The sequence below is a fragment of the Gambusia affinis genome, linkage group LG18 (genome assembly GCF_019740435.1).
Source record: "Gambusia affinis linkage group LG18, SWU_Gaff_1.0, whole genome shotgun sequence".
Lineage (NCBI taxonomy): Eukaryota > Metazoa > Chordata > Actinopteri > Cyprinodontiformes > Poeciliidae > Gambusia > Gambusia affinis.
In genome coordinates, this window is record NC_057885.1 from 8,163,128 (window position 1) to 8,189,166 (window position 26,039).

The window sequence follows — 26,039 nt, forward strand, 5'->3', positions numbered from 1 at the left end:
TAATCACAGTCCACGGCGCCAGCCAATTTCTAGAAGCGCTATTGTTTGGGCTCATCCGTTTTCTCAAACCCCCACTTCGTCTTTCTTTATGCAATCCTTCACTTCTCGGACAGGGGGTTGGTTGCCCTTTCCTATCTGCGCAGTGGGGAAATGCTAATGGCATTGCGGCAGAGCCAAGACAATTAGCAGACAGAGAAAGCAGACGATTATGAGCAGACTTGAAACACACTGTGTGCCGGTGAGCAACAGGAGACACACTGAAAGGCAAAGAGACAATAGGAGGTGTCTAGGTTTTGGTTTGCATTCCAAGAGAGCAAAACTGAACGAAAGGTAGGTCTGTAGCAACTGGCGAGAGAGGAAGTTGGAAGGAGCGAAAAGCAAAGTTATAAATTCAAACTGGGATTCAGAATAAATTACAGGGCTTCAAAAACTTGAATTTAGACTTTTTAAGACCATTATGAATTAAATTTAATACCTATATCGCCAAAGAAATTCATCCATCCAGCTAGCAACAAATTTGCACCAAAATATATGCAAAAATATTTATCTAGCTAGCTAGTTAGCTACAATTAAGAGATTTGAGTGTGACAGACAGAAAAGTCCCACCAGAAAAGAAAATGCATATAATATATGTTTAAATAGCCCTGCCAAGTCTAAATGCAAGACCTGTGGTTTACATATTTAAGGCCAAATTATTTCTTTAAAATTAATTTAAGACATTTCAAGGCCTTAATTTAAGACCTTTTATCAATCACCCTACATTGTCTGTGCAAGATTCCAATGTAAGAACTAGTCCAATTATTAACAAAAGAGCAAGATTAAGACAATCTGAACTAGGCAGCTGATTGGATCAGCTTCAAAAAACTCACGTCCCCTCCCACCCAAGAACCTTTTTCCAACAAAAAAAATTAATAACCTTACTGAAACAGTCATTTTTGATGTCCCTCAATTCTGTTAATAAATTTTTATCTGTCCATTGGTTTCTACCAATTCTAGTCCTGAAGATGGTGAATGTCTTTTACTTAATTTATCATCCTTGGCGGTATCTATCATGACTTGAGTCTAACTTTGGCTCAAAAAGCAAGATCGTATCTACCTTTACAACTCCAACTCTCTCTCTCATCTTTCTTGCAGAGACGCTCACAAGCCATCATTTTCCGAGTCCAATTTTGCCCGCTTCCTGGGAGAATTGTCCTGAAATGTACATAGATAAATAAAATTATGTTAGAAACTAATTTTGTATGAAAATACAAAATACTAAACCTAAATAAGGTTATGCAAGACATATTTTTGTCTTACATAAACCCCAAAGTAGAAATTAATGCCTTATTATTCAGATATGTTTCTTTTAAAGCAGTATAGCTCTCGTTCAAGTTAAATACAATCTTAACTAAACAATCTTTGTGAAATGCTTTAACTTAATATGTGCTTTTCAATCATCTGCCAAAACCTGTGTTTTCAAATATATTTGGACATATGGATGTTTAATATTAATGTCATCTATATTAAGAGAGTCAATTTAAAAAAACTACTAAAACTGAAGACCAAAATACAGTAAGAGTGGCTTCTACAATATCATTCTTTGGACATATGAGCCTAAGAACGTCAACAAAGAATGTGTTTAACTAAACCAAAACATCGTTCCAGACAAATAAGTTCATGTGAAGCTACATGTAAACATATACATGTGTGATGAAAACGTTTAGGAACCTCTGTTCTAATTTATTCACTTGGTTGCATTGTTCTATTTTAGCATCGTTTAACCCTTACTGGACTCTCCATCCTAGACCATTAATCTGTCATTTAACAGAAATGCATTCTATAAACAGATTATAAACTCCTCATTGTTCAATAATTTCACTTGTAAGCCTGTTGCCCCTAAAGGGATTATCTGGTAACCGTAGCTGGAACGTCTAGACTCCTGATGTGAAATTATTGTAAAACCCTGAGAAAAAAATAAAATTAAATTGTTTTCCTGCCCTGTAAGCCGCCCTTTCAGTTCAACTGAGCCAATTTTAAACGTAGATATGCATTACAGCTCAGTGCAAATATTTCTGCTTGATGGCAGCAACTAAAATGGAGGGTAGATGAACCCAAAACAAGCTCCACTTGCTAAGGAGCTTCATCACGGCGCGCTCACAGCCAAACATCCCTCTAAAACGTTTGTGTAATTAGCCGACTTGGCCAAATGAAGATTTACAAAGAAAGAGTCCCTAAGGTTCTCACAGATAAAGATGCTTGTAGATCCAACTAGTCCAATTGAATCCTTAAGAGACAGCAGGCGGGGCACGCCGATGAGGAAGTGAGAAAGGGGTTGGCAGCGGAAACAAAGCATATGAGATGATGGGAAGTCAGGAACTTTTAGTCTGTTAATCTGCCAGGCAAGTGCTAAAAAAAAATGGATCTCCTGTATTTAAAGAAAATATACTTTCATCATTATGTTACATCTACAAAGTTGAGTTATAAGAAGAATTAAGTATTAGTGCCATTCTAAGAAAATAAAAAAAATTATGAGAATAAAGTCATAAAATTACAAAAATAAAGTTGAAATGATTATTCTCAAAACATTTCCACCTTATTCTCAAAAAATGTCAACTTTGCACGTACGACTTTATTTTTTGACTTTATTCTCGTATTAAATAAAACCCTATTCCCATATTATTTTGATGTTTTTCTGGTACAACTAGTCAAAAAATATTACTTTATTCTTAAATTACTTCGACTCGAGTCGTATGATTTTTTTGCAAATATGACTATTCTTGAAAAACCGACTATATTCTCTTGGATTTTTCTCGTACAACCTTATTCTGAAAATATTACTTTATTCTTTTACCAGTTAAACTTTTTTTCTCATAATATAATGACTTTACCGTGTAATTTAATGACATGGCCCTAATTCTCTGTCATAAAGAAGAACAAACTTTAACAAACAGAAGTACCAGATCTTCCTGACTGAGCAGATCTTAGCGGGGAGAAAGCTGGTTTCCCTTCCACACTCTGATCAATAGCTCATATGCAGTTTGATAAGGATCTGGCAGCAGCGGTTCAGATCCTTATCCAGCCCAGCAGGATAGGCACTATCTGCACCAGCACACTTTAATCAGAGGGTGTTATTGGGATCGTTGCTCTGAGAGAAGTGGGGGGACAGAATGCACACACACACACACACACACACACACAAAATGCAGCCAATCAATCACTTTAATTGATCGAGAAAATGACTGTGGGGAAAATGAGCTCAGACGGCTCCGGGAGCAGCAGGTGAAGCTTTATGCGTGTTTGTGAGAGATGATTGCCACTGAATTGAACTGGCGGACATCCGCATCCTGAAGTTTTTAAATGTGCGCCGTGTCCGTAATAGACCTTCAAACAAAACTAAAGGTCAGACAAGAGCTCTGTGGTGTAGCTGGTACTTGCTGGTGTGATGCAAGTTAATGAAATCGTCTTACTTTTCTCTACCACCAACACCAAAGAGACCTGGACAAAGAGTTTGATTTTGTGAAAATGGAACGCATTTTCAGACTGAGTTTTTATATTCCATGGAAGTTCTGCAATTTATGGCCACAAATACAAGACAAAAAAGTTTCAGGGAGACCAGGGAAGGATAAAGTCACAAAAAAGATCAAAGCAAGCTTTGGCTATAAGGCATTTTCCTCTGAATTTAACATTGTAAAAACCCCTATCAACTGACCTGAATACAGCACCAGCACTCCCAATTCAGTGCTTACTAGTACTATGGGCACTGAAAATGGCGACATTGGCACAACCATAAATCGTTGACCCGGAAGTAGGGAAAGTGGAGCCTCCGGAACAACTTTCGAGCCACAACCACTTAACGCTGCAGATTTGACGCACATAATGTTATTAATCAAAACTAAGGATTCTGCTTGATTCAAAGTAGTGTGCCATGACAAAGTAGGGCAGCTGACAATACCACAAAAGCTGGGGGGTTTTCTACCACATTTTTTAAAATATATAGAGAGATTTTCGCGAGGTTAGTGGAATAGCATTTCTTGAAATAAAAAATAAATTGTGTTGTGCGCGTGTCTGTTTTCACAAACAGTAAATGCGCAAATATTGTGGGCAACATGACGTGAGACACAGGCCTCGTAAAGGCTATGCTCAGCGTTAGCTTGTGCTAAATGACAAAACATGTACTTGCCGAATAATACAAAACACAGAAGTATTTTCGTACTTACACCGCCATAATGTGTAGATTTGTGACGAACAGTCGGACCAGAACCTTCCTCCAGTCGAAGTCTGAATCCCGTCGTGAACAGTTGGTAGTTTTCAAAGGAATCCTTCCTAAATTTATTGGCACAAATTACAACTTTTTTTGCTAATATCACAGGGACATTGTTAGCAAAGAATAAAATGAAGCCATTAAACTCTGACTGAGGAAAAAAAGATGAATGGACACAAGTTATGTAAATCATTTTTTCCTTTTCCTTCAGCAGCCATTGAGCAGCGGTAAAAATCACAGCTGAACAAACTTAGTGTAATTAAGTGGGCGGAGCTCCAAGGATTGCCAGATGAGGGGCTGGGCTTGGGGTTGCTAGGTAACAAAATGGTGGTGGAACAAATTAGAGGTTTTGGAAAGAGGTTGTTTTGCAGACACCCGCAAAACATTTGCTTAAATTTAAGTAAAAAAAAAAAAAAAAGAAGAAGAAGAACTGATGGTGGGTTTTTCTATTTTCTTTTTTTTTTTTAAGGGTTTCTTGGGCTGTTTTGAGAAGCAGTAGATACCCACATGGAAGTGCAGAAACACACTGCATGTTGTGGAAATACTTTTTACTGATAACAGGAAAGATGGATGGAGCTAAATACAGGGGAATCCTGAAATCAAACTTGTTAGTATTACTGTTGAATATTTAAGAGCGCATTCACACCAGTCTGTTTGGTCCAATTTAATCAATCTCTAGTTCATTTAGAAAGTCCGGTTTGTTTGAGGAGGTGTGTATAATTATCCATCCATCCATCCATCCATTTTCTGTTCACCCTTTGTCCCTAATGGGGTCTGGAGGGTTGCTGGTGCTTATCCCCAGCTAACGTTCCGGGCGAGAGGCGGGGTTCACCCTGGACAGGTCGCCAGTCTGTCGCAGGGCGTGTGTATAATTAAATTAAAAAAAAAAAGCAAACCCTGGTCCGCATAAAAATCTCACTCTTGGTTCAGTTGAAGTGAACTCTGGTAGTTTGAATGATTTTACTCTTCCACTTTTCAGCAGTAAAATCACCCTAAGCATACAGCTAGGTATTCAATTAACTCAGATCAGGCATGTCAAGGTTAAGTCCCAAGAGACAAAAGTGGTACACTGCAGAATCTTCTCTCAATGACCCACCAGCTGGTTATGTTCACACTGCTCATCCCAAAATGCACCACAATGCCTATAAGGGTGCAAATAACCTTCAGTGCAACCTCTCACACATTTTTACAATGTGTGTAAAAGATAAAAGTCAGGTTGTATAGTCTTCAGAACATGATCTTCTGCCTCTGATTTTGAGTTTGGTTAAAACACTGAATTGTTTAAACAACAAACCAACAACAAAAAAAACAAAACAAAAAAAAACAGGAGCCAATTAGTGTTTTTAAATTATTTTAGCTACCAAGAGCTAACATCTGTTGAGGACCAGTCTTAGTTGGTGAAAGCTAATTCTGGGACAAACAAAATATTTTCTGGGTAAATGAGGCCCAGCTTGACTGGTGAGAATCTTTAAATCTTTGTCTCATTTTCACATCCAATAAATTTGCATTTATGCAACAAGCCCTTTTACCTCCCAAGTTTCTTTCCCAACCCTTTGTGATCCAGTCAGTCAGAAAACACACACAATTATTCATGTGGTGACACCGACCTCCAGTGGACAAGAAGAAGAATTACAGTCACTAGAAAAAAAATTGCAACTTAAAGTCACTTTAAAGCTCAACGTAATAAACGGTAAGTGTCTAAATAAGAGTGAAATAATCATTCATTGGAGTAAAGAGTAAAACGTTTCTTTATTTTAAGACTTCGCATGACAGCCATGACAAAAAAACAACAAAGGAATAGCATTTTGTTTTCTTTTATACAAATCATTAGCTTAACATGATAAACACTGTACAACCAGAAATGCATGCATAGCTGCTAATGTGAACAATATCTGAAATATTTTTAAAAATAGTGGGCCAATGCATAATTCATTAGTAAGTGTACACACAGAGGAGTTTACAGATTACCAATGAATTATAATTAGTAATCTAGTTACTAATTATTAGATCTTATAAAAACCTATATAAAAAAACAAATCCACTGATAAAACAAGTTTAACATGTTAATAACAATGCCCACATAAAAGAACACTCCTTGAGAACTGGTTTTATTTCCAACTTCACATGGAAGACAAACTGGACTACATATAAATATTAAACATTAAATTATGTACAACATTTTTGTCCTAATGGGAGGTTTCACTCAACTTAAGTCTTTTAGACCATTTCTCCATCTTCACGAAGAGGCCAAGGCTTTCTCCAAGACATTAACGTCAACCAAAGGAAGAGAAGCGACTTCAAAAAATACCCTGGGGGAAAAAAAATAAAAAATTGTTCTGTATTATTCACCCCACCAGCCCAGAACAGCAATACCTCTAAGTGTATTTTTCTTTGCAAACTTACTTATGAGAGTATTTGTTCCGGATGGTTTTCAGGTTATCGTCGGATGGAGCTTGAAGCATAGAGTGGAGCTTTCTGACCACAGGCTTCAAGTCAGACACCTGATAGCCGGAGTGGAACTGCAGGATGGGACACTGCAGGAGCGACAACACGGAAGAAACGTTACATCCAGCTTTGGGGTTTTTACATTTCATGAGAGGTTCACAGTCTATTGTAAAAGTTCTTTGGCAAAAACTCTTAGCACTTAACCATTATAAGCTTCTATCTTTGCAATATTAGATTTTAATATGTTTCCATAAGATGCACTCGTCTCCTTCCTCGTCCACCACTTTGTTGAACAAAAGTTTCCCCATTCGGCCTGCAATGACTATTGGGATAGGTTGGGCTGTCAATGATAGACTTGTTCTTCAAATCCGGAGAAAAGAAGAATGCTTTGGGAGGAGCCTTCATATTTGCGCAGTCTTTGTTGCATCACTGATGCAACAAAATATTCCCAGCAATATTGCTGAGAAATAACTCAATAGCAATATTAATACACGACAGACATGTATTAATATCAATAGGAATGGTCAATAGTTTCACTGACATCCAATCTAGAACCGCTAACCATTCTAGGGGGGGATGTAGGCAGGCCTGTCACAATAACAATTTTTGCTAGAAGATAAATTATTGAAATTATTGTGATAAACAACAATTGTTTTGAGACCATTATCCAGTAATATTGTCAAGTTGACCCTCTCAAAGGTTAATAAACTTTAATTTTCTGAAGACCAATCATTGGAACTGGAAGAAATTTTAACCATCTTAAAAAAAAAAAAAAAAAAAAAAAGCACTAAAATGGAAATAAAACTCACATTACTGAATCCATAAACAGATTATGAAGTCTGCAAACAAAACTGCCCTTAAAAAAAAATCATAACTAAACTGCTTAAAAAGAAATGTGGAGACAAAACAGCACCAATTTTTCAATATTTCAGATCTTTAAAACTAAAAAACGCAATTAATCGATGTTGACTGATATAAAAGGCAATACGTAATCGGCTTTCAAATACAGACTTTGAAGGATGCAGCCCCCGAGTTTGGACGCATCCTATCAGGGAACTTCTGAATATATCCCATATACAAGGACGTTACTAATCCTAATTGCTGATATACACGCAGAAGATTCAGTTCATGATCAAAAAAGCCCAAACAGGAGAAACCCATTAAAGAAAAGAAAAGAGTACAGTTAAAATTTGGGCTAATTTCTGCTCTGAAATCTGTCACCGATTCAAAACAACAGGCAAAGCAAGAGCAGCCGCGGTTTAAGTTTTTGTCTCAGCTGGAGGTAGCTTACCCATCCTCCCAGGTTTTTAGTGACCAGCGCCATCAGCAGGCAGGCTGACGCCAGCCGAGAGCCCCGCTCCAGCACAAAGTCTATCTCCATCAGACTCATCTCACAGAAGAAGCGAGCCAGAGTCAGCGTGTCCATGCCGACATTCACACACTGCAGGGGGAGAACAAAGAAAAAATGAAAAATAAATAAAAGGTAAGCCATGTTAGACCTGAAGTCTTCAATCGCTCTGCCGTACAACAACATTTACGGCTAAAGCCTACACACCCTGGCGTAGCGTCTGAGGAACCGATACGGAATGGGAATGTTGATGTCGAACGACAGTGTTTTCAGGATGTTGGCTTCTATGCTGATGAGCTCGCGCCGTTTGTAAGCATCGTCGCAGATGTAGAGGAAATCCTCGACGGGAGGCGGGCAGCGCTCCTGCAACCAACGACGAAAAGACTCAAAACGGTTCAAAGTGAAATGTCACTTCAAACCAGCTGAAAAAAAAAATAATTTTTGAATAATTCTCACCTCAAATTTGCAGGCGATCAGCAGGGCGGTAGAACCGACGAGCTGCAACATGTCCCTGTGGATGGGGACTTCTGACAAGTAATGGTCTGTCAACTTCACAGCCAAGTAGAGAGTCTCGTGGAACAGCTCAAAGTTCTCCTACGCGAGAAAAAAAAACAAAACAGGATGAAGAGATCAGAAAGGCAACCGCTGTTCAAGTTATCAAAATGTTTTTCTAAGATCTAAAGACTCTCTAATCTTTTCTGGCAAACACACTGGCTGAATGAATCACCTGGACTTCAACCAGCCAATCGATCAGGATCGCCCTCATGTCTGGGCTCAGGTAGGGCTGCTTGTCCATGTAGTTGGAAAGAACAAACCTTTCCTGAAAGTGAACAATGAGGATTATGGAGCTGAACTAACAACAAAAGACACAAATACTCAATGTTAAAGGTTTTCTAGAGTTCCCTCACCTCTCTCTTTTTAAGATAGTCGAAGATATCCTTCGCATACTCAGGACACATGTAACAGTCTTCAGAGTTATCAGAGTCGATGTCAAACTCTGCTGGGATCTGTACAAGTCGAAGGAATGTGGAGTTAAAACCACGAGGCTTATTTTTACCCAACTTTAGGCTACGTTCACACAGCAGGCAAAAACGACCCAAATCTGGCTTTTACACCCCCAACTGAACGGATCGATTCCAATCTTTGCATGGTCATGTCGCATTTTAACGTCACTGATGAGATGTGTGCAATTATTATGAATCAGAGGAAGCCAGGCTCAGTAAATCCGGACATAAACGGCGACTGAAAATTATAATTATGAACTTATGGACACTGAAGCGCATCACACCACCGTTAGCTCTGACTGCACATCCTCCACTGACATTGCCGTCGATGATCCACAAGACCATTGCTCGTAGTTGTGCTTTTCCATTAGCTTCTGTCATCTTGTCATGATACCGTCAGTTCCCATTACTGATTAAACTTTCGAAGTGGATCCATAAACAACTCCGTCCATTATTACTTCCATGAAGTAATAATGCTGCCATGTGATGTCAACGTTCTCCTGCGCACGCGCGTCGCTTTTCGGAGTCGAGCATCAAGACCTGCCGTGTGAACGTAGTTTCAGAACTGCGCGCCTCTTCTTACAGGCTGCCTCTGGATGTGTGCCGGCACCTCCCGGGCAGCAGAGGACGAAACATCTACAGGTTCTTCTGCCGGAGACGAGTCATCGCTCTGCGGCTCCTCGTTCTTCTCCTCTACATCGGACCTTTCTTTCTCGGCCGGTGATCCCTCGGAGCTCACGGATGACGACCTGCAGGAGGCGAGAGGCTCGGAGGTAAAGGCAACGGGCAAGAAGAACGACAGAAAATAAACCCAGAAGGTCTTTAAAAAGTACTTTTGTAGGTTTGTTTGATTCTTTGACAGCACCGAGGAAGAGTTGGTCTTCTTGTCAACTTTCTTTGCCGCCTCCCTCTTCCTACCTGGAAGGCTGATCGTCACCTTGTGAGCCTGGAGACAGATTGGATGAGAATTTCAAGAAGTAATATCTGAAGTGCAAACATGTGACATAAATAAAATACTGTCCCGAGGAGTTGTCAAAGTGTAAAAGAAGAATTTTATATAGATCAAGTTAACTCTACTTATCCACACACAGAGTAGTGATAACTACACCCTCAGTTACCATAAACTTTGTGTTTCAATATGGAGCAACTCCCCAACAGTAAGGTGTGATGGGGACATGTTTATTTTACACACACATGTATAAAAAGGAGTTTAAAAAAATATTGTTGCATGTAGCACCTCTAATATGAACAAATTAAAAGTGGTGTTTCATACGAAGAGTTTAAAATGTTTGTAAGAGGTACTGCGATCATCATCTCTGGGCAGCGCCATGTTGAAAATGCGACTTTTTGACAGGGACGCCTTACGTCGGGTTTTGACGTCAAACCCAGCTCCGAGTTCCGAGGCAACTGGAACGCAGCATTTATTAAAGCATAGCGCTGGAACCCAAATAATAATAAAAAAAATTTTTATCTTGAGTGAACACTACATTGTAGTCAGTGCATCACAAAAAAGTAAAGTTACACCAAATGATGGCAACATTTGCACATCTGTGACATAATACTAGGGTTCTGTTTTGGTACAATATTTTAATGATTTTTCTAATAAATAAAATAAGTAAAAGTAGTAATTATCTCCTCGCCAATACTTGATACATTGCTTCTCTTCCAGGTAACATGTTGCGCCTAGTTTTAATGCTACTGTTCAGGCCGAGACAGCAAATTGCTACATTTCTCTAAAGAAAGACACAGAACTCACATTGGTGATGTCGATGAAGGCAGTCCTCTTCTTGGGAGCTCCATGAGGAGGAGACGAGGACCGCTTCACCTGAGTGGTCTCTTCCTGAAGCGCAAGCAGCACAACAAAGCAAGCAAATCATCTTGCATGCATTGCATCGTTGTAATACGTGCACGGTCATACTGTTGCGTTGCATGCTTTGTTGGCGACTTAAAGGGAGATTTCTGTTGCCCAGTCCCCTCACCTGGTTCTCCGAGGCTGCTGCATTCACCTTGGATGCCTTGTTTCCTGCGGCCTCTTTGGATTTCTTCCCTCTGGTGAAAGGCATGGCTTCGTTCACCTTTGTCCCACGAAAACAACTGTCCAGTCGCCGCTGCTGTTCGGATTGCATACAAGGAAAGCAGAAAATGGCGCACTTACACCAAAAACAAAGCAAAAAATAAAATATATATATAAAAAAAACTCTTCACGGCTTAGGCTCAGGGGTTAATTTAAACTCGCTCGCATGAAAGGGAGTCTCCGTGGCTGAGCTTGCATGACGGGCGGGGTTTCCTCGAAGAGGCTCTGGGCTCGAAGACGCCAAAATTTAGCCTTACCTTAGCGTGCTTCGCACTGTTAAATCCAGTTTAGACAGCTGAGAGTAGCCTTTTCAGGAATATTTATTCCAATTTAGTAGCGATGCTTCACAGTCGGCAGCGTTTTCAGCTGAGGATCTGAATTTCCTGCGCCTTGCTTTCATTGGCTAGAATTTGAGCCAAACGGACCAATCAGGAAGCGGAACAGAATGCAGTTGATAAGGAGCGCTGGTTATAAGTACCAGCTCCTACCGGTGCACTATCGCGCAGTTAAGGAAACAACATCTAATTAACGTGCTTTAGCCCAAAAATATATTTTCAAAAATCATTGTCGGGGTATTTTAATTGCTAACATTTAATGTATAAAAGAAACTCTTTTATACAAGCAATGACTGTTCCTTTCTAAATGCCACATGTTTCTGAAAATGACGATGCACCCGTCTGTTCGACAACAAACACACCTAAAAAAAGAGCTCTAAAGGTATTCAAACCTCATGACAACCAATAGAAATTCACGCCTTAAAAGATTTGTTGCTATTTTGTTCGGGGAGGTTTTAAATACCAATAACTTGTCATCATTGGACACACACACATACACGTGTTCTCCGTCTACCTGCTATCGTTCAGGTAAAGAGTAAATAAATCAATCTACTTTAAACTTGTCAAAGGGCGTCTTACGATTTCTTTCAGGTTCAGATGTACTTTTTAATTGCTGAGAGGAAACATATTCACTACACTGAAATCAAATTATTACACTTATTTTAAAATACATACTTTTCATTTGTTTGTTTAGTCATTGAATGGAAGAAATATGAATTTGAGATGGGGTGAGTTAATTCTAAGACCTTTCAAATATTCATCCAAATATTCTGTAGCGTAAATATGATAGAGTAAAAGGTGACAGAAAAAAAGACACAAGTAATTTATTTATCATTTCATACATGTCAAAAACAAGAAGAACAATCCTTTTGCAAAAAAAACAACAACCGACAAAATAGGATGTCTTAAACTTTGTGTTTTTACACATCTTTATCACAGGTTGAGGGTGTTGCAAGTGTTTCCAGGAATAAAGAATAATGATTGGCCTGTTGGGACGTAGAAACACAGAGGAGTTGCGTCAGCAGTCTAGATAATGGATGGTCATGAAATTTTGTGTACACTCCAAGGACAGGTGAAGATGGAAAAAAAGAGGAAACTGGCAGCAAACAAACATCCCACTGCCAGAAGTTTGGATTCTTGTCAGAGTATCAAGAACTGAGGCTGTCAATTCTTTTATTTTTCATTTTTTGTCTTATGTGGATAGAAATAAATTTAAGCTAAAACCAAGACATTTTTTTCTTTGACCTGTGAGAAAGACTTATGTCTTCTCTGTGCAAACCCTCAACATACATCATTTAATGTACCTAACTCCGCAGAGCGTTTGATACAAAAATATATAGGCTAACTGGGCGGTGTTTGGATGTGAGGTTCAGAGGGGTTTTTTTATTTTATTTTTTTGGTAGAAACGGTTCAAGGGGAGCTACTGTAATGCATTTGGGACGTAGAACCGCATCACTAGCCAGATGTGGAAAGCACAAACCAGGGATCTACAAATCTTCGCCAACGGTTTTAGTTTCCTCTGCTTATTCTGCTTTGTATTCACTGTAGCCAAAAGCAAAAATAATGAGCTTTATTTTAGTTAGTTTTATTTTGTTCTTTTACAGGAAACACATCTAATATGATGGTGTGAAAAAGTGTCATTTTTTTGTTGTTGTTTTTGCAGATCTGTCACACTTCAAGTGTTCCTGAAAATCAAACCAATTTAGATATGAGTCAAAGACAACACACACACACACAAAAAACAAACATAAAAAGGCAGCTTTTAAATTAAAGTGTTTATTATTGTGGGAGGAAAAAAAAAATCAAACCTACGCAGCCATGTGTGAAAAGTGACTACCTAAACCTTTAAAAACTTAAACATGTGCTTTGTTGAACATTTATTTATTTATGTACTTATACCTAATTATGACAGGATTAGGCCTCCATAACCAACTTTTCCTCTTACTTTCTCCTCCTTATTTCTCTCAGTACTTTTTTCTCGGGTTTCCACCATGTTATGCACGAGAGGAAGAATTTGGTGTTTCATATCCAAACCTTCCTAAAATAATTATTTTTTCTTTCCAAAAGCAATTCTGAAACAAACAAAAAAAAAAAATCGACAACCCTTTTTTCCAAAAAGCCTTTCAGGCAAATAAAAAACAAATCTCTTTTAACAAAACAACGACTCAGCCCATTATTTTTTATATAAAGGTGATGACATGCAGCGTCATCTCTCGTCAACTAGAAGCCGGTTTCTTGATTTTACTCTTTTATTTTTTACATATTTATCAAACTTAGGACATTGAATGCCCACAGAGAAAAATGAATAATTACAGATGCAAACTTAAACAAAAACGGAAACAAATGTGTTCTTAAAAAACATGTGCTCTCTAAATTTCAACCAAGCAAAAAGAAACGTCAACGGAACCCGTCGACGGTACAAGGCAGTCCTCTGCCACTTCCTATTTTTTTCTCAGTGCTGTAAATTTCTTAAACTGGCTCCTCCCATGCACAAGTACGTTTACAGAAACTTACAGGAAGTGAGCAAAACTGGTGAACCCTTCCCCATGTCACCCATTTACACTGAAGATTGTGCACCAAGCTCCAATGTGGTAAGTTCGCCTACATGCCGATGGAGTTCAGACTGTCTGTTGCTTCACGTGTCTTTCTTTTTCTGTTTTAAGCTTCGTATATGTAACATATCGTACATCAAGTTGACTCTCAGGATCCCTTCTGTATTTTCACTTAATATCTCTTAAAATTTTCCTTGCCTTTTCTATCTTCCACTCCTAACATAATCTATCTCTTTTTAGTTCCGACAGCCTATTTCACATATTAACATTAAGTGAATGTTAATATGTGCTTATTAACATTTATTTGAGGCATTTTTGAATTTATTTTCAGTCAGTTTCTTTTTTGTTTTTTTCTGAAGGAAATGGTGGCTTGGGATATTCACAAAAACCTAAAATAGCTTCTTGCAGAAGAGGTTTTATTTTCCCCTCGCCCCCACTCAACAGATGAACCAGTGGGAAAGAAAGAGGAAAAAAATAAAGCCTTCTTTAAAGGTCAAATGAAGTTTCAGCCAAACACCAAGCACACTTAAAACTGCCTTGGTACTTGCTGCATACGCAGTGCATTTGGTTGCTTGTGAAAACCCCAACAGAGGCAAACTGGTGTCATTAAATGAACGACACAATGCTCAGTATCGACACTTTATGTTTGGGGTCGTATAATATAACGAGGAGGCGTCCCAAACAGACAGACGCTCCTCTACCTCATCAGAGTGTACAACTCGCGTTGTCAGGAGAAAACATCCTTTGTTCTTGCCGTCATTCGCTCCACATCTGCTCTTCACTCTGCATCTTGCCCGTTCTGCGGTCTGTATGTTTCGAAAGCAGGTGGAGATCGACTGATCGGACAACAACATTAAAATGTTGGAAACGTGTTTGCTGTGAGCGACTGGTTTGTGGTATTAAAAACCCCAGGCCGCCTCTGGCGAAACTCGAAATGCTAGTTTCCAGTGGAGGAAGATGGGAAAGGGAAAGATGTACTGTTTTTGTCTTAGTTTGCCATAAAAGCTTGCTGCTAAAGTTTACAGAATAATAAAGACATTACGTGTAGACGGTTCCATTGTAATCTGCGCTTAGTTTAAGTTTATCTAAAGAAAAACCTACACTGTAGTCTTATCTTTCAAAAGTGCGAAATTTAGGTGTCTCCCTTCTCTTTCCCTTACCTTAGCTAAAAAGGAATGACCATCTACAAAAAGTTACGAAAAGTAACTTTAGAGTTTCTTTATTACTTATTTTGGATCTGTGATGCTAGCTTGACAGCCTTTCCTCTTTTTTTTTTTTTTTTTTTGAGAATTAGCACGTTTTGACATCTCATTGATTTTTCTTTATGTTACTAGAGGCCCACATTTTTGTAAACTTACTTTACCTTAAAATTAAGGTTCAAAAAGTAGGAAGAAACTCTACAGCTCTGTCATCGTTTATTTACACTTTGTTGTGCTAGCCTAGCAAAGCGGTTTTGTTTAGATTAGCTTGGTTCTCGAGAGTCAGCCCATTTTGTTCATGCTGTTGTATTTCGCTTCAAGTATACTGGCCAAACGTGTTGTAAATTAAGTCTAGCTTTAAAAATTAACATCTACAAACCAAAAACTAACTTTACACCAGTCTCATTTTTTATTTACGATCCGCTGCGCTAGTTTGACACCTTGGAGCTATGTTGTTAGCGGAACCTGGTTTTGTAAGGTCTAACCAATTCGTCATTTTATAATGCTTCCCCAAAGATTTAGAGGCACATGTTGTCATAAAACCAAAAATGACCTCATTGTTCATTTTGGAAGACAATCAATTCTCGCAACAGTGTCAGAGAAAGAATCATAAAAATAGAAATCTGACTGATTTGGCTACAAAAAAAAGTTTGCCCATTAATATGAAGAACTACTGTTCTTGGTATTGACAGAGAAACACACAACCAGTTGGGCAAGAAATTTCTCACTAGTCTGCACATATGAAAATATTGCTATCAATAGAAAAATAATAATAATGCACAACTGTAAGTTTGTGGGTACTGAGTCCTTTGTGATTAAGACCAGTATATTATTGGTTGTTTATCCTGCCTCTATTGCTGCATTTCCTTTACAAATGTGCACAAAACGTTGTCAACAGTCAAAAAAACACAACTTTACAATTGTGCCATTGAACAAGAAAAGCAATTAAAATCACAAGTGAATAAGTTTGTTCACGCAATAAGTCATTACAAAACCTGCCGCATCATCATTCAACTACTTCCTGTGTTCTTGCTCTTCGTGGTTTACGCCAGTGACAACATCCGGTTGTTTGCCAAATCTTTTTATTGAACAATGAGAGTGTTTTCTAAATTGGCGTGTTTCCATTAAGCAAATTTACTTTCGAAACGTCTAACTGCGCAAAGGAAAAACAGCTACTGCCTCTGATTTCCAAAGTGAGTCCGTCAACTAAGCCTTGGGTTTCGGACAGAAAGACACGTCAGAAAACATCTCCTGCCACTAGTTTGACCTGGCTCCTTAATGTTATTTAATTGTGTTTTCTTATGTATTTTGAGGCCTAATCTTTTTGTGAATCTACTCTCTTCATCTAATTACACAGCAATTGAGGAACAAAAAAAAATTGGTGAGACTGTCTTGTCCTTTTTGGGGATGGAGCATTCTCTTCTGCGCCTGGAGTCTGGATTCTCCCTCCACTCTATTTTCTCTCTCTCCATTAGTGATGGGCAGATGAGGCCTCATGGGGCGTGTGGCACGTTTCCCAAACTGTGTCGACGCTGCGTTGGAAGTGTGTCATTCAGAGTGACATCTGCTAGACTTAAAAAGTCATTGCAGGCAAATTCAATGAAGACTGGAAACTGAACAAGGTTCATTTGCATGTTTTTATTTAGAAACATCAGCTGCTGCCGCAGGTTGTCATCGGAGGAGAAAATAAAATGCACCAGTGTTAATAATTTATTGTAAATACCTAGAGTCACTTGCATTAAAATACAAATAAACACAATTAACAATCGTGACAAACCTGAACTGGGAGCAGATGGTTGAGTTGAAGGTCCAGTTCCATCGTCTGCTTTCTGCAAACACCAGGGTTTATCACAGAGTTAGCCGATTCATCCCCCCTCATGCTGGGCGATGAAGCCTCAGCATCGTGGAAAAGCTCCGGTTACAGTAAAACAAAACCTGGGAGCAAATCCCTACTTCACCTACAATATAAATGAAAGTTAATTCATGTAAACTAACTCAAATATCCTGTAGAAAAGAACTGGAATAATCCAAAAGAGAAATTATCAAAAGTGAAAATGAGAACAGAATAATAATTTACCTCATTCTGTGATAAGATCAAAACAATCCCACATTTAGAAAACTTTCTCCTCCTCGGTTGATCGATGCCATGCAGACCGTGTAGATCTGTGACACCATTTAGGACTAAATGTGTTATTGTTTGCATAAAATATATTTCAGAGCCAGCCAACACCCTACTTGGTCTTGACGAAACATTTGGATGTTTTTCCCATGAGAGGTTTTCCAGCTTTCCCAGCCTAATTCACCGGAATGGCAAAAGCTCCACAGAGTGACAGGTTGCTGCTGTCGCCAAGGCCAGCAATTTGAGCCGAAGCAATTTTGAACTGAACTTCCTGCCTGTCACATCCGGACTGGCTGACAGCTCATCTGGTGACAGGCTGTGGTTGAGGCCCTTATCTTACTTTCCATCCTAAGCTTCAGAGGGGGACTTCCTTTTCTCTCTGTTCCTCTGGTCTTTCTCTTGCTTTGAAAGATTCCTGACTCAATTCTCTCTTTTGAAGTTTCTTCAGGCTTTCTGTCAATTCATAGATTATCATCTTTTTTTTATTTTCTTCTCTAAAACAAAGCAGACGAAGACCCTGAAGAGAGCAGAGGCGCCATTTGCATCCTGCTATGCTTTAACTGTACTCTTTTTTTTTTTTTTTTTTTTTTGCTTTTAATGAGAAATATTGCAGCCAAACCATTCAAACAAAAATGTTTGGCTCAATTCTTTCTATAAAAGTAAAAGCTCTGGGAATGTTTAAATGCTAAAATTCACATAGTGCCATGCAAATGTTGGACTTGAACTCTTCCATATTTTGACGAAATACCGTCACAAACTTGCATTTCGTTTGAATTTTACCTGAAAGAACAACACGAATCAGTTTCAAATCAGTTCACGAAAAGAATGTCCCAAAATGAAACTCGGTGCAACAAAATACCTTCGGATTGGGCCACTGGTATATAATCTTAAAATCTTGCTCGCGTGGAAGAACCATGAAAACATCTCTCTTATGGAAAAAAGCCATAAGAGCTCTTATTAGGAGAACTGCTCAGACATTAACAAACTTACGTTTGTTTCTAACTAACAAGGTGCTTCGTTGACGCAAAGATAGATGGAAACAGTTCAGATCAAAGCTCGTTCATGTGTTAAAGTGGCAAAGCCAAAGTTCAGACGTAAGAGTCAATGAAAATTTGGGAAAAAATAGAAAATTAATGTTTAGAAATGTCCTCTATGCAATTTTATTGAGCTTCGCAGAGAAACATGCATGAAAAGGTCTTTAAATGTTGAAAGCTGGTAGAAAAAACCCCCCAAAAAACTGAAACTAAGTGTATTCCTACAAAGTACTCACTAAGAGTATTGACGAAAAGTAAAACTAACTTTTCTTTATACAAACCTTTTTTCTTTAGCTTTTACTGAAGACTTGTGTTGTACTTTGTGTTGGGTTATCACATAAAATCTCCAAAAATACATTAAAGTTTGAGGATGTAATGTGACCAAGTCTGCAAAAGTTCAACATGGATTCTTTAGGAAGGCATTGTAGCTTATTGTCTCTATCTTCGCAGGATCCAATGCAGTCTCTAAGCGCAGACTCAAAGTGGCGAGGACCCATTCCCAAAACCTCTGGCGAAAGAATCCTCATGTATGCCGACGTTCTGGACGAGTTCGCCCAAAATCTGGCAGAGAGCATAATCCTCTCCTCTCTAGAACAAATGGAAAAGTTGGAACCTGAGGTGCTACAACCTATTCAAACACCGGAGATCTTAGCCGAGGAGTTGGCATTAGCAATAGTTGAGGTTGCTCTGAAAGACGTCTGCTTGCCTCAATATCCACCACCAGATGTTGAAAAGAACGATTGTGAAGAGGCTGAAAATGGCCCCCCGGTGGACGCATCCGGAGAAGAAGAGGACCTGTTGGAACTAGAGATGATTTCCTTAAGGGAATTACAGACTCACAGAAACTCTCAGTCCAACCATCCACCTCTGTACCAATCGGGCCTTCCTGCTGTGGGTTCCCTCGACTACCCAGATGCCCCTCCGACCACCCCCCTCATCCCGGAGCTGGAGCGGAGCAGGAACAGTTTCGCTCGGAAGCTCAAGGGGGGGCTGGCAAACGTCTTCCTGCCCTCTCCTCCTCCACCGACTCCGAAAGACAAGGAGGACAACTCGGGCGGTGAGATCAGTGACGCTCAGGTGGAACTGATGGAGCATCTGATGCATTCCCTGTCTACAAACGACCTGGTGAGAGACGGCCTGCAGGCGCACGGAGCCGGAGTGGAGGCTTTCGCAGAGGTTCTGTCGAGTGATGTGTTAAGCTGGGTCTTGAACGTGAAAAACAAGCAGCAGGGGTCGGATGAAAGCGATCTTCATCAGCTGGCTTACCAACTGGCTGAAACAATCATCACTTCCTCGCTGGATAAAACGAAATGTGACCTCCTATCTGACTAGTACGTGTCTGTTAAGGAGTTTTGACGTGTAAATGTTTCGATTAGGTAATATTTCATCATCAGGAGATAACCCTTTTGGCATCTTAATTCAGTGAAAATTCAGATTGCGGCTAAAGATATGAGCTACTCTGAAAGGGATCAAGACATACGTGGACTTCTTCCCCTCTTAAAACCTCTCCAGTCAAATATAGGGTTAATGTAAATGGTACTTCATTAATTTGTTCAGAGCGTTTTCACTGTATCTGCAGTAGGCGTCTACTTGCAGAGAAGCCAATGATTATTTGAAAAAGAGATATAGGTCGGAGGTAGTACGCCACCAGTGTTCTTCCATTGTGAAACCACCTGAATTCTTTCCAGTCAGAGTAACCACAAAAGACATGCAAAAGCAGAAATCTTCTCAGTGTGCATGTAAACCGTGGTGGATTGATTTTTACGCAAATGTACTTTTCTGATCGATTTGTTTTGTTTTCCCACAATCAAAAAAAACAAAACCCAACCTCAAATGTTTTGTTTTTGGTACGTTTCACAAAGGAAGATGTTTGGTCGCGCACCGTTTCCTGCCTTCATTTTCTGTGTAACACTCATCTGTTTGATGCTAATGGCTTCAGGCTGCGAACACGACCACAAGCTCACAAAATAGCATCGACATGAACTGCTACAACAGTTTTCACAACCGGAATTGCTTTAAGATGATAAACTATGTGTTGACCTTGGGCCCGCGCTGGCTAGCTTGTAGCTTTAGCCCAGGGGACAAGCTAATCTGGATTTTTATAAAATAAAATGCCAGGATTTATTTACTGCAGAACAGATAAGTGCTGCTCCTACCTAACCTCTAAAAGGAAATGTTCCTTTTAGTTTGGTTTCTGTCATATTGTTTAGTATTCTGACTTCCTTTTTTGGCCCCATGAATGTATTTCTAAATAAAGCTAGTTTCTCTCAAAGCTAATGTGCTAATGGCTATATTTGTGGCTTTGCCCTACTGAGCCCAAATAATGGTGCCAGTCCAAAACAGATGTAGTACTTTGGTGTAGCTCATGCAGCCACAGGGATCCAGCACCTATTGCAGTACATCCCCTGTAGATGGCAGCGCAGGAGAAAAGTTCTGGCATGTTTTCAGCCAGATCCGAAAAGGACCAGCTTGTATGGATAGAAAGCTTTCTTTTCTTTAAGAAAAGAAAAGCAAACTAACAATTGTCTTAATTTGAAAGAGTGTAAATTGAATGTGTTTCATGTATCTAATTTAAAATATGCAGGATGTGTTTGGTTTGTTTTACATTTCTTTTGCTGAACAGTTCTATATTAGTTGGGTTCATAAGAAAAAGTAGAGCTGCATGCAACACATCGGAGAAATATTTATTCCACCAAGCATGGCACACAGTCTGAATTATTTTTATGGTCAAGGCTGGGTGCTCTCCTCACATTCTGCTTTTACAACTTATATTGTATGTGTTGGTATTTAAAATTTTGTGTTAAGCCAATTTTGATGTACGGTCTTGGTCAGGAACTTTTTGTGAAAAAGATCATTTTAGGTTGAATAAAGGGTGAAATGGATTGAAAAATGATTAAGCGAACAGATTGTAAATGTCTATGTGTGGATATTTTTGACCGTTCGTTGAAGAGAGTATTTGAGGGGTCAGGCACTGATGTTGGACATTTTCTTCCCAAAGGTGGTCTGTTTAGTTAAGTCAGGGTCAGACCTGTGCGCAGACTTTCTCAGTTGCGTCTTTCTGAACAGTGAACTAGGTCTACAGACATGTTGGAACAGGAAGCACCATCCCCAAACTGTTCTCACAAAGATGATCAGCAAATTGTCAAAAATGTCTTTATGTGCTTCAAAACCTCTTTACCCCCATCCCTCCCACTTTACAATCGGCAGACTGTAATCAGGACGTAACATTGTCTTGACAAGTATCAACCCAGAATATTCCACTGGGCTGCCTGACAGAAAAGAGCAATTCGTCTTTCTATGAAACCCATCTCTACTCTTCTAGCTGAATCCAGCGGCAGTATGCTTTGCACCATTGAATCCAGCTCTTTATTGCTCTTGGTAATGTAAATTGTCGTTCCATCCAAACCCATGAAGTACTCTATGTACCATTTTTAAGCTAATCAAAGGCCTCGCCACATTTATTGGTCTGTAGTCACTGACTCTGGAGGCAGTTGGCAACGTCGTTCAGCATTCACTGTCTCCACTCTGTGGTTTTACATAACCTGCCACTCCATGGCCGCGTTGCCTTTGCTCCTTTACTTTACAACGAAACCACCAACAGTTGACAGCTGAATATTTGGGATTTCTTTTGCAAATGGAGTTATTGCACGGCACAAGCCACCCAGCTCATGAAAGCAACCCATTCTTTCATAAACAGAAGAAGGAATGTTTGGTTCCAATCACTTCATTCAAATTCAAGAATCTGAATGAAGTGATTGGAAAGGTCACGCAACATTTATGGAAAATGCATGGTGAGTCATCGTTTACTTATCCCATTTATCAAAGCTCAATATTGACAAGTGGGTTAATCTCTTCCTCAAAACAGATCATTTACATCAGGGGTGTCAAACTACAGTCCTCCAGGGATCTTGAGGACTGTCCCGCAGTTTTTAGATGTGCCACAGGTACAAAACACTGGAAAGAAATTACTTAATTACCTCTTTCTTGTGTAGATCAGGGCTCCAGAGCCTTCATGACCTAATTATTCTATTCAGGTGGTGCAGCAGAGGCACACCTAAAAGTTGTCGGACTGTGGCCCTCGAGGACTGGAGTTTGACACCCCTGATTTACATGATGCTGGTTGCAGGTTAAGACAGGGGTGGGCAACTCCAGGCCTTGAGGGCCGGTCTCCTGCAACTTTTAGATGTAGCTCCACTTCAACACACCTGAGTCAAATAATGAGGTCATTAGCAGGACTCTGCAGAACTTGAACTTGATTCAGCTCTTGGATTCAAGTATGTTGGACCAAGGAGACATCTAAGAGTTGCAGGACACCGGCCCTCGGGGACCAGGATTGCCCACCCCTGGGTTAAGATCAACTTGAGGCAAAGAGTTATCAAAAATTCTTTATGTCAGAAACCTTCGACTGAATGAAAACCAGGAGCCAGGAGGTTGTTTTTTTTGGTTTTTTTACTCCAGACACAGATGTATGCTCAAATGTGACAGTCACGGCAATTAAACATGGACAGGAAAAAGGGCAATCAACTCACTTAAATACAAGCACGGTGACATAATAAGACTAAATAATAATGTTTAAAGAAGAAATAAAACCACACAAAATCTTACACTTATTATTCCCAGATGAAAACCAGTAATTCTGCATATCCTATCTCTTCTTGCATGTAACACCAAGTGTGGCTCAAGGGTTTTGTGTGCACAGCTGTCCGTTGTATTGCCATGAAACTCAGGGGCTACGCCAACGCCACCATGCTGGTTCAGACTCCGCAATGCAGTGAGGCAAAATCCGGCGCGAGTGTCCAAATATATCAGACGATTAAACACAACAAAAAGAGTTCCCGGGCTTCGTGTCTCGGTCTCCTTTGCAGGAATGGCTGGGAGGCTTATTTTCTTCCAGGGTCTGAAAACGGATTGCTATAAAGACTGCGAGGAATGAAGAAAGACTGCTTATCATTAAAGACTCACCACCACAGCTGCGAGCATTTTACACTCCAAGCGTCTCACTTAGCTTTATGCGGGCTTTAAAACTCCCACTTCACTTCTACTTTTATTTAAAAGCGGGGCTGAGAGCGGTACCTTTATGAACGGGTGGAATGAAGTCCCATTTCCAGTTCGTCAGAGGCCATGTTGAGGACACAGCAAAGGCATGGAAGGCATGCATGCAATATTTTTTGACATTATGCATTGCTGATGGACCGGGGAAATGCATACTATGTCAAGATCTGTATGTTTTATGTGGTTTAGTGTATAAATCCACCTGAGCAAACAGTAAAGGTTGGAAAAAAAATGAGTTACTTTAGAAGGTCAAAAGTCGCCCCTAAAAAATGAGGCAGTTTATATATTGAGTTATTGTTAGTTGACAAATGTTATTCAAAAGAATAAAAGAAATCTGAAAGTTCCCTTTTAAAATGTCCCTGGTGAAAAAAGGCAGTGAATCTCTAAGGTGTGTATTATACATGTCTCGATCCATCTTTTGATGTAGGACCACAAATTTAAAAAATAGAACAATAATAGTATTTAGTTTGCAACTTGTTGGACATTGTTTTTGCTCTTTCATAAAGGGGTTTTAGCTCATGTTTTAGCTCAATTAATTTGACTTTGAATACACTGAACATGTTTCCTAAGTGGCTGACTTCCTAAAATATGACCTTTACTGTTAATCAATAAAGACTAAACACATGTTCTATTGAGTCTGATACATGACTGGCCCACCACCAGTAGCATAATGAGAAGTATAGATCTATACTTTGATCTTGTTTCTTCCAAAATCAGCCATTTTTTTTAATCCTAATCTGTTATGATCTAGTTTTTAAAATATGAGCCAATTGTACATTTTCTGTTCAGGTTGACAAAAGTGGCATGGTCTTCTGCTGTGACCCATCTGCTTCGAAGTTCAACGTGTCGTAAGACAAGAGATGGCAAAAACCGTTTATTTCTACTATTCTGTTCTGTCCAACCAGTCTGCCTGTTTTTCTCTGAACTCTCACATCAACAAGACATTTTGTACCCTGAATCTCATCAGACAATTTTCTGCTAACACGACGAATGGTTGTGTGTGAAAATCCCAGGAGATCAGCAGTTTCTGGTCCCTCTGAGTCCGACAGCCACGTTGCGTTTAAAGTGACTTAAATCCCCTTTTCTGATGCTTGGCTCAAACTTCAGGAAGATGTTTTCATCACATCTCGATTCCTACACCCATCGAGTTGCCATGTATCCCAATTGCAAGCAACCGTACAGTCGTGGCTAAAAATAAGTGAAGCACATTAGGTTCAGCCGGTTACTGGAAATGAGGTGGTTGGATAATTTTTTACATATCAATCAATTAAGGAAATTCGGTGTGAGCTCAAACCCATCAGGGAAACTGGAGCGGAAAATCTGAATTGGGAAAATCCCAGATTAAGGAACATGTCTTGCTGGCAGCACAATAGAAGTACTTTGTCCGTACTTGTCCAAACAGTTGAAAATACGGCCCCCGTTTTCAGACTCTGACAAATTACCGCGTAGGGTCGGCCTGTTGGTTCCAGTTACAGAAATAGCCCCTGAAAAGATCCCCTCCTTCTGGCGGAGGAGCAGTGTGGGGTAAGGAAGTTTTCAAAAGGGATACAGTTACCGCTTAAATATTCTTCCCTTAGCTTTATTTATTTTAATCTTTACCACTTACACACATACACGGTTTCATTTTAATCTTATAAAGTAGCTGCGTGTTTGATTGAAAATCTCAAGAGTCTTTTGAAACGAATTTGACAACAACAACAGAAAAAGACTGATTCCTTTTAGGTTGAATGTTTATTTGAGCGCGACAACGGAGCGCGACGCATACACAGCTAACTTGGCTGCCCTAAGTTATAGTACCCCCCACTCTGACATGCAATATGTCTTGGAATACTTCTCTAAACGTTCGGTTCCCACTGGTAATCACTGTTATGTTTTCTCACCAAGGTAATACTGACAAACAGGGTCGCATTGATGAGCTGCAGGGCTTGCTGGACAGCTGTGGTGTCAGAGGAGGTGTACATCTGGAGAAAAGCTTGCGAGGAGGTCAGCTTCCACTAAGCAAGCACTCTGGGGAGTGAGTGAGATGATGGAAGAGAGAGAAAGCGCTATGACAGACGCTGGACGGATAGCAGAAGGGTTTCAACATCTAACAGCAGCAGGAGGTATGGCAAAAAAAGGAGGAGTCAGAATTTTGTTTTCCTCTGCCAGAGGGGAGGAAACCCATAAATATCGGGTTTGAAAACCTTACGCATCACCGTTTGAACGCTGCGAAACATCATTCTTTACCGGTGTGGGATGTTTGCCACGTCTTCCAACCAAACAAACAAATGGAGTTCAATTTGCTAATTAAAAACATGTTTCTTAGCATTTCTTGGTCTACTCTTCGCTTCGTTCAGAGAGTCTGGGCCCCCGGCCTTTGAGAAATGGTTGATGTGGACTGAAATTTTTTATTTCATCCAATGGCTAACATCTCGTCGTGTCCTCTGTCGTGTGCTAGTTTGCTGCTCTGAAAGCCTACTGGAACTCAACTGTGCTGTAAACAACCACCCACCACTGCAAAGGAAAGAGTGTCAAACTGAATGAGGTAGCTGTTAATGCTAATTCAATATTTGGAAACGTTGCCAACATGGATTGAACGACCCTGTTCACTTCCTCTGCTGCCATTGCCAAACAACATGCAGACTACAAGTCCAA

At 39.7% G+C, this 26,039-nt stretch overlaps 3 protein-coding genes across 6 annotated transcripts in view; 1 reads left to right on the forward strand and 2 right to left on the reverse strand.

The window, feature by feature from the left end:
- htr2cl1 (5-hydroxytryptamine (serotonin) receptor 2C, G protein-coupled-like 1) overlaps nt 1-4,508 on the reverse strand; it is a 322,666-nt gene extending 318,158 nt beyond the window's left edge. The window contains exons 1-2 of one of the 2 annotated variants that reach the window (XR_006368689.1): nt 4,200-4,475; nt 1,097-1,194 (exon numbers count right to left, since the gene is read on the reverse strand). The gene's annotated coding sequence lies outside the window, so the exon portion shown is untranslated. Of the gene's footprint in view, nt 1-1,096; nt 1,195-4,199 lie in introns of both variants that reach the window. The other variant, XM_044096999.1, reaches the window with a different exon arrangement.
- Nucleotides 4,509-5,973: 1,465 nt separating this feature from the next.
- Nucleotides 5,974-11,530, reverse strand: ccnb3 (cyclin B3). Of its 2 annotated transcripts, none has more exons than XM_044097012.1 (12): nt 11,372-11,530; nt 11,020-11,148; nt 10,797-10,880; nt 9,874-9,986; nt 9,624-9,789; nt 8,945-9,043; nt 8,764-8,856; nt 8,493-8,630; nt 8,244-8,399; nt 7,980-8,129; nt 6,647-6,777; nt 5,974-6,552 (listed from the first exon to the last, which is right to left on the reverse strand). In XM_044097012.1, the coding sequence occupies exons 2-12, from the start codon at nt 11,101-11,103 to the stop codon at nt 6,480-6,482; spliced, it is 1,287 nt and encodes a 428-aa protein (XP_043952947.1). In that variant the 5' UTR covers nt 11,104-11,148; nt 11,372-11,530; the 3' UTR covers nt 5,974-6,479. The 2 variants fall into 2 exon arrangements, with proteins under 2 accessions (XP_043952947.1, XP_043952945.1); XM_044097010.1 differs by having other exon boundaries at nt 11,020-11,151; nt 11,372-11,522.
- Nucleotides 11,531-13,559: 2,029 nt separating this feature from the next.
- On the forward strand, nt 13,560-21,246 carry si:dkey-171c9.3 (A-kinase anchor protein 11). 2 transcript variants are annotated; one of them, XM_044097013.1, is made up of 2 exons: nt 13,560-14,040; nt 18,804-21,246. In XM_044097013.1, the coding sequence occupies exons 1-2, from the start codon at nt 13,810-13,812 to the stop codon at nt 19,683-19,685; spliced, it is 1,113 nt and encodes a 370-aa protein (XP_043952948.1). In that variant the 5' UTR covers nt 13,560-13,809; the 3' UTR covers nt 19,686-21,246. The 2 variants fall into 2 exon arrangements, with proteins under 2 accessions (XP_043952948.1, XP_043952949.1); XM_044097014.1 differs by lacking the exon at nt 13,560-14,040 and adding an exon at nt 16,718-16,822.
- The last annotated feature ends 4,793 nt before the right edge of the window (nt 21,247-26,039 follow it).

Coding starts and splice junctions, on each gene's coding strand:
- ccnb3 (XM_044097012.1), bottom strand. CDS start 11,103: ATGCCTTTCACCAGAGGGAAGAAATCCAAAGAGGCCGCAGGAAACAAG. Junction 8,400..8,492: donor TGATCGCCTGCAAATTTGAG/GTGAGAATTATT, acceptor CGTTGGTTGCAG/GAGCGCTGCCCGCCTCCCGT. Junction 8,130..8,243: donor TCCTCAGACGCTACGCCAGG/GTGTGTAGGCTT, acceptor CTCCCCCTGCAG/TGTGTGAATGTCGGCATGGA.
- si:dkey-171c9.3 (XM_044097013.1), top strand. CDS start 13,810: ATGTGCTCTCTAAATTTCAACCAAGCAAAAAGAAACGTCAACGGAACC. Junction 14,041..18,803: donor GTGCACCAAGCTCCAATGTG/GTAAGTTCGCCT, acceptor CTATCTTCGCAG/GATCCAATGCAGTCTCTAAG.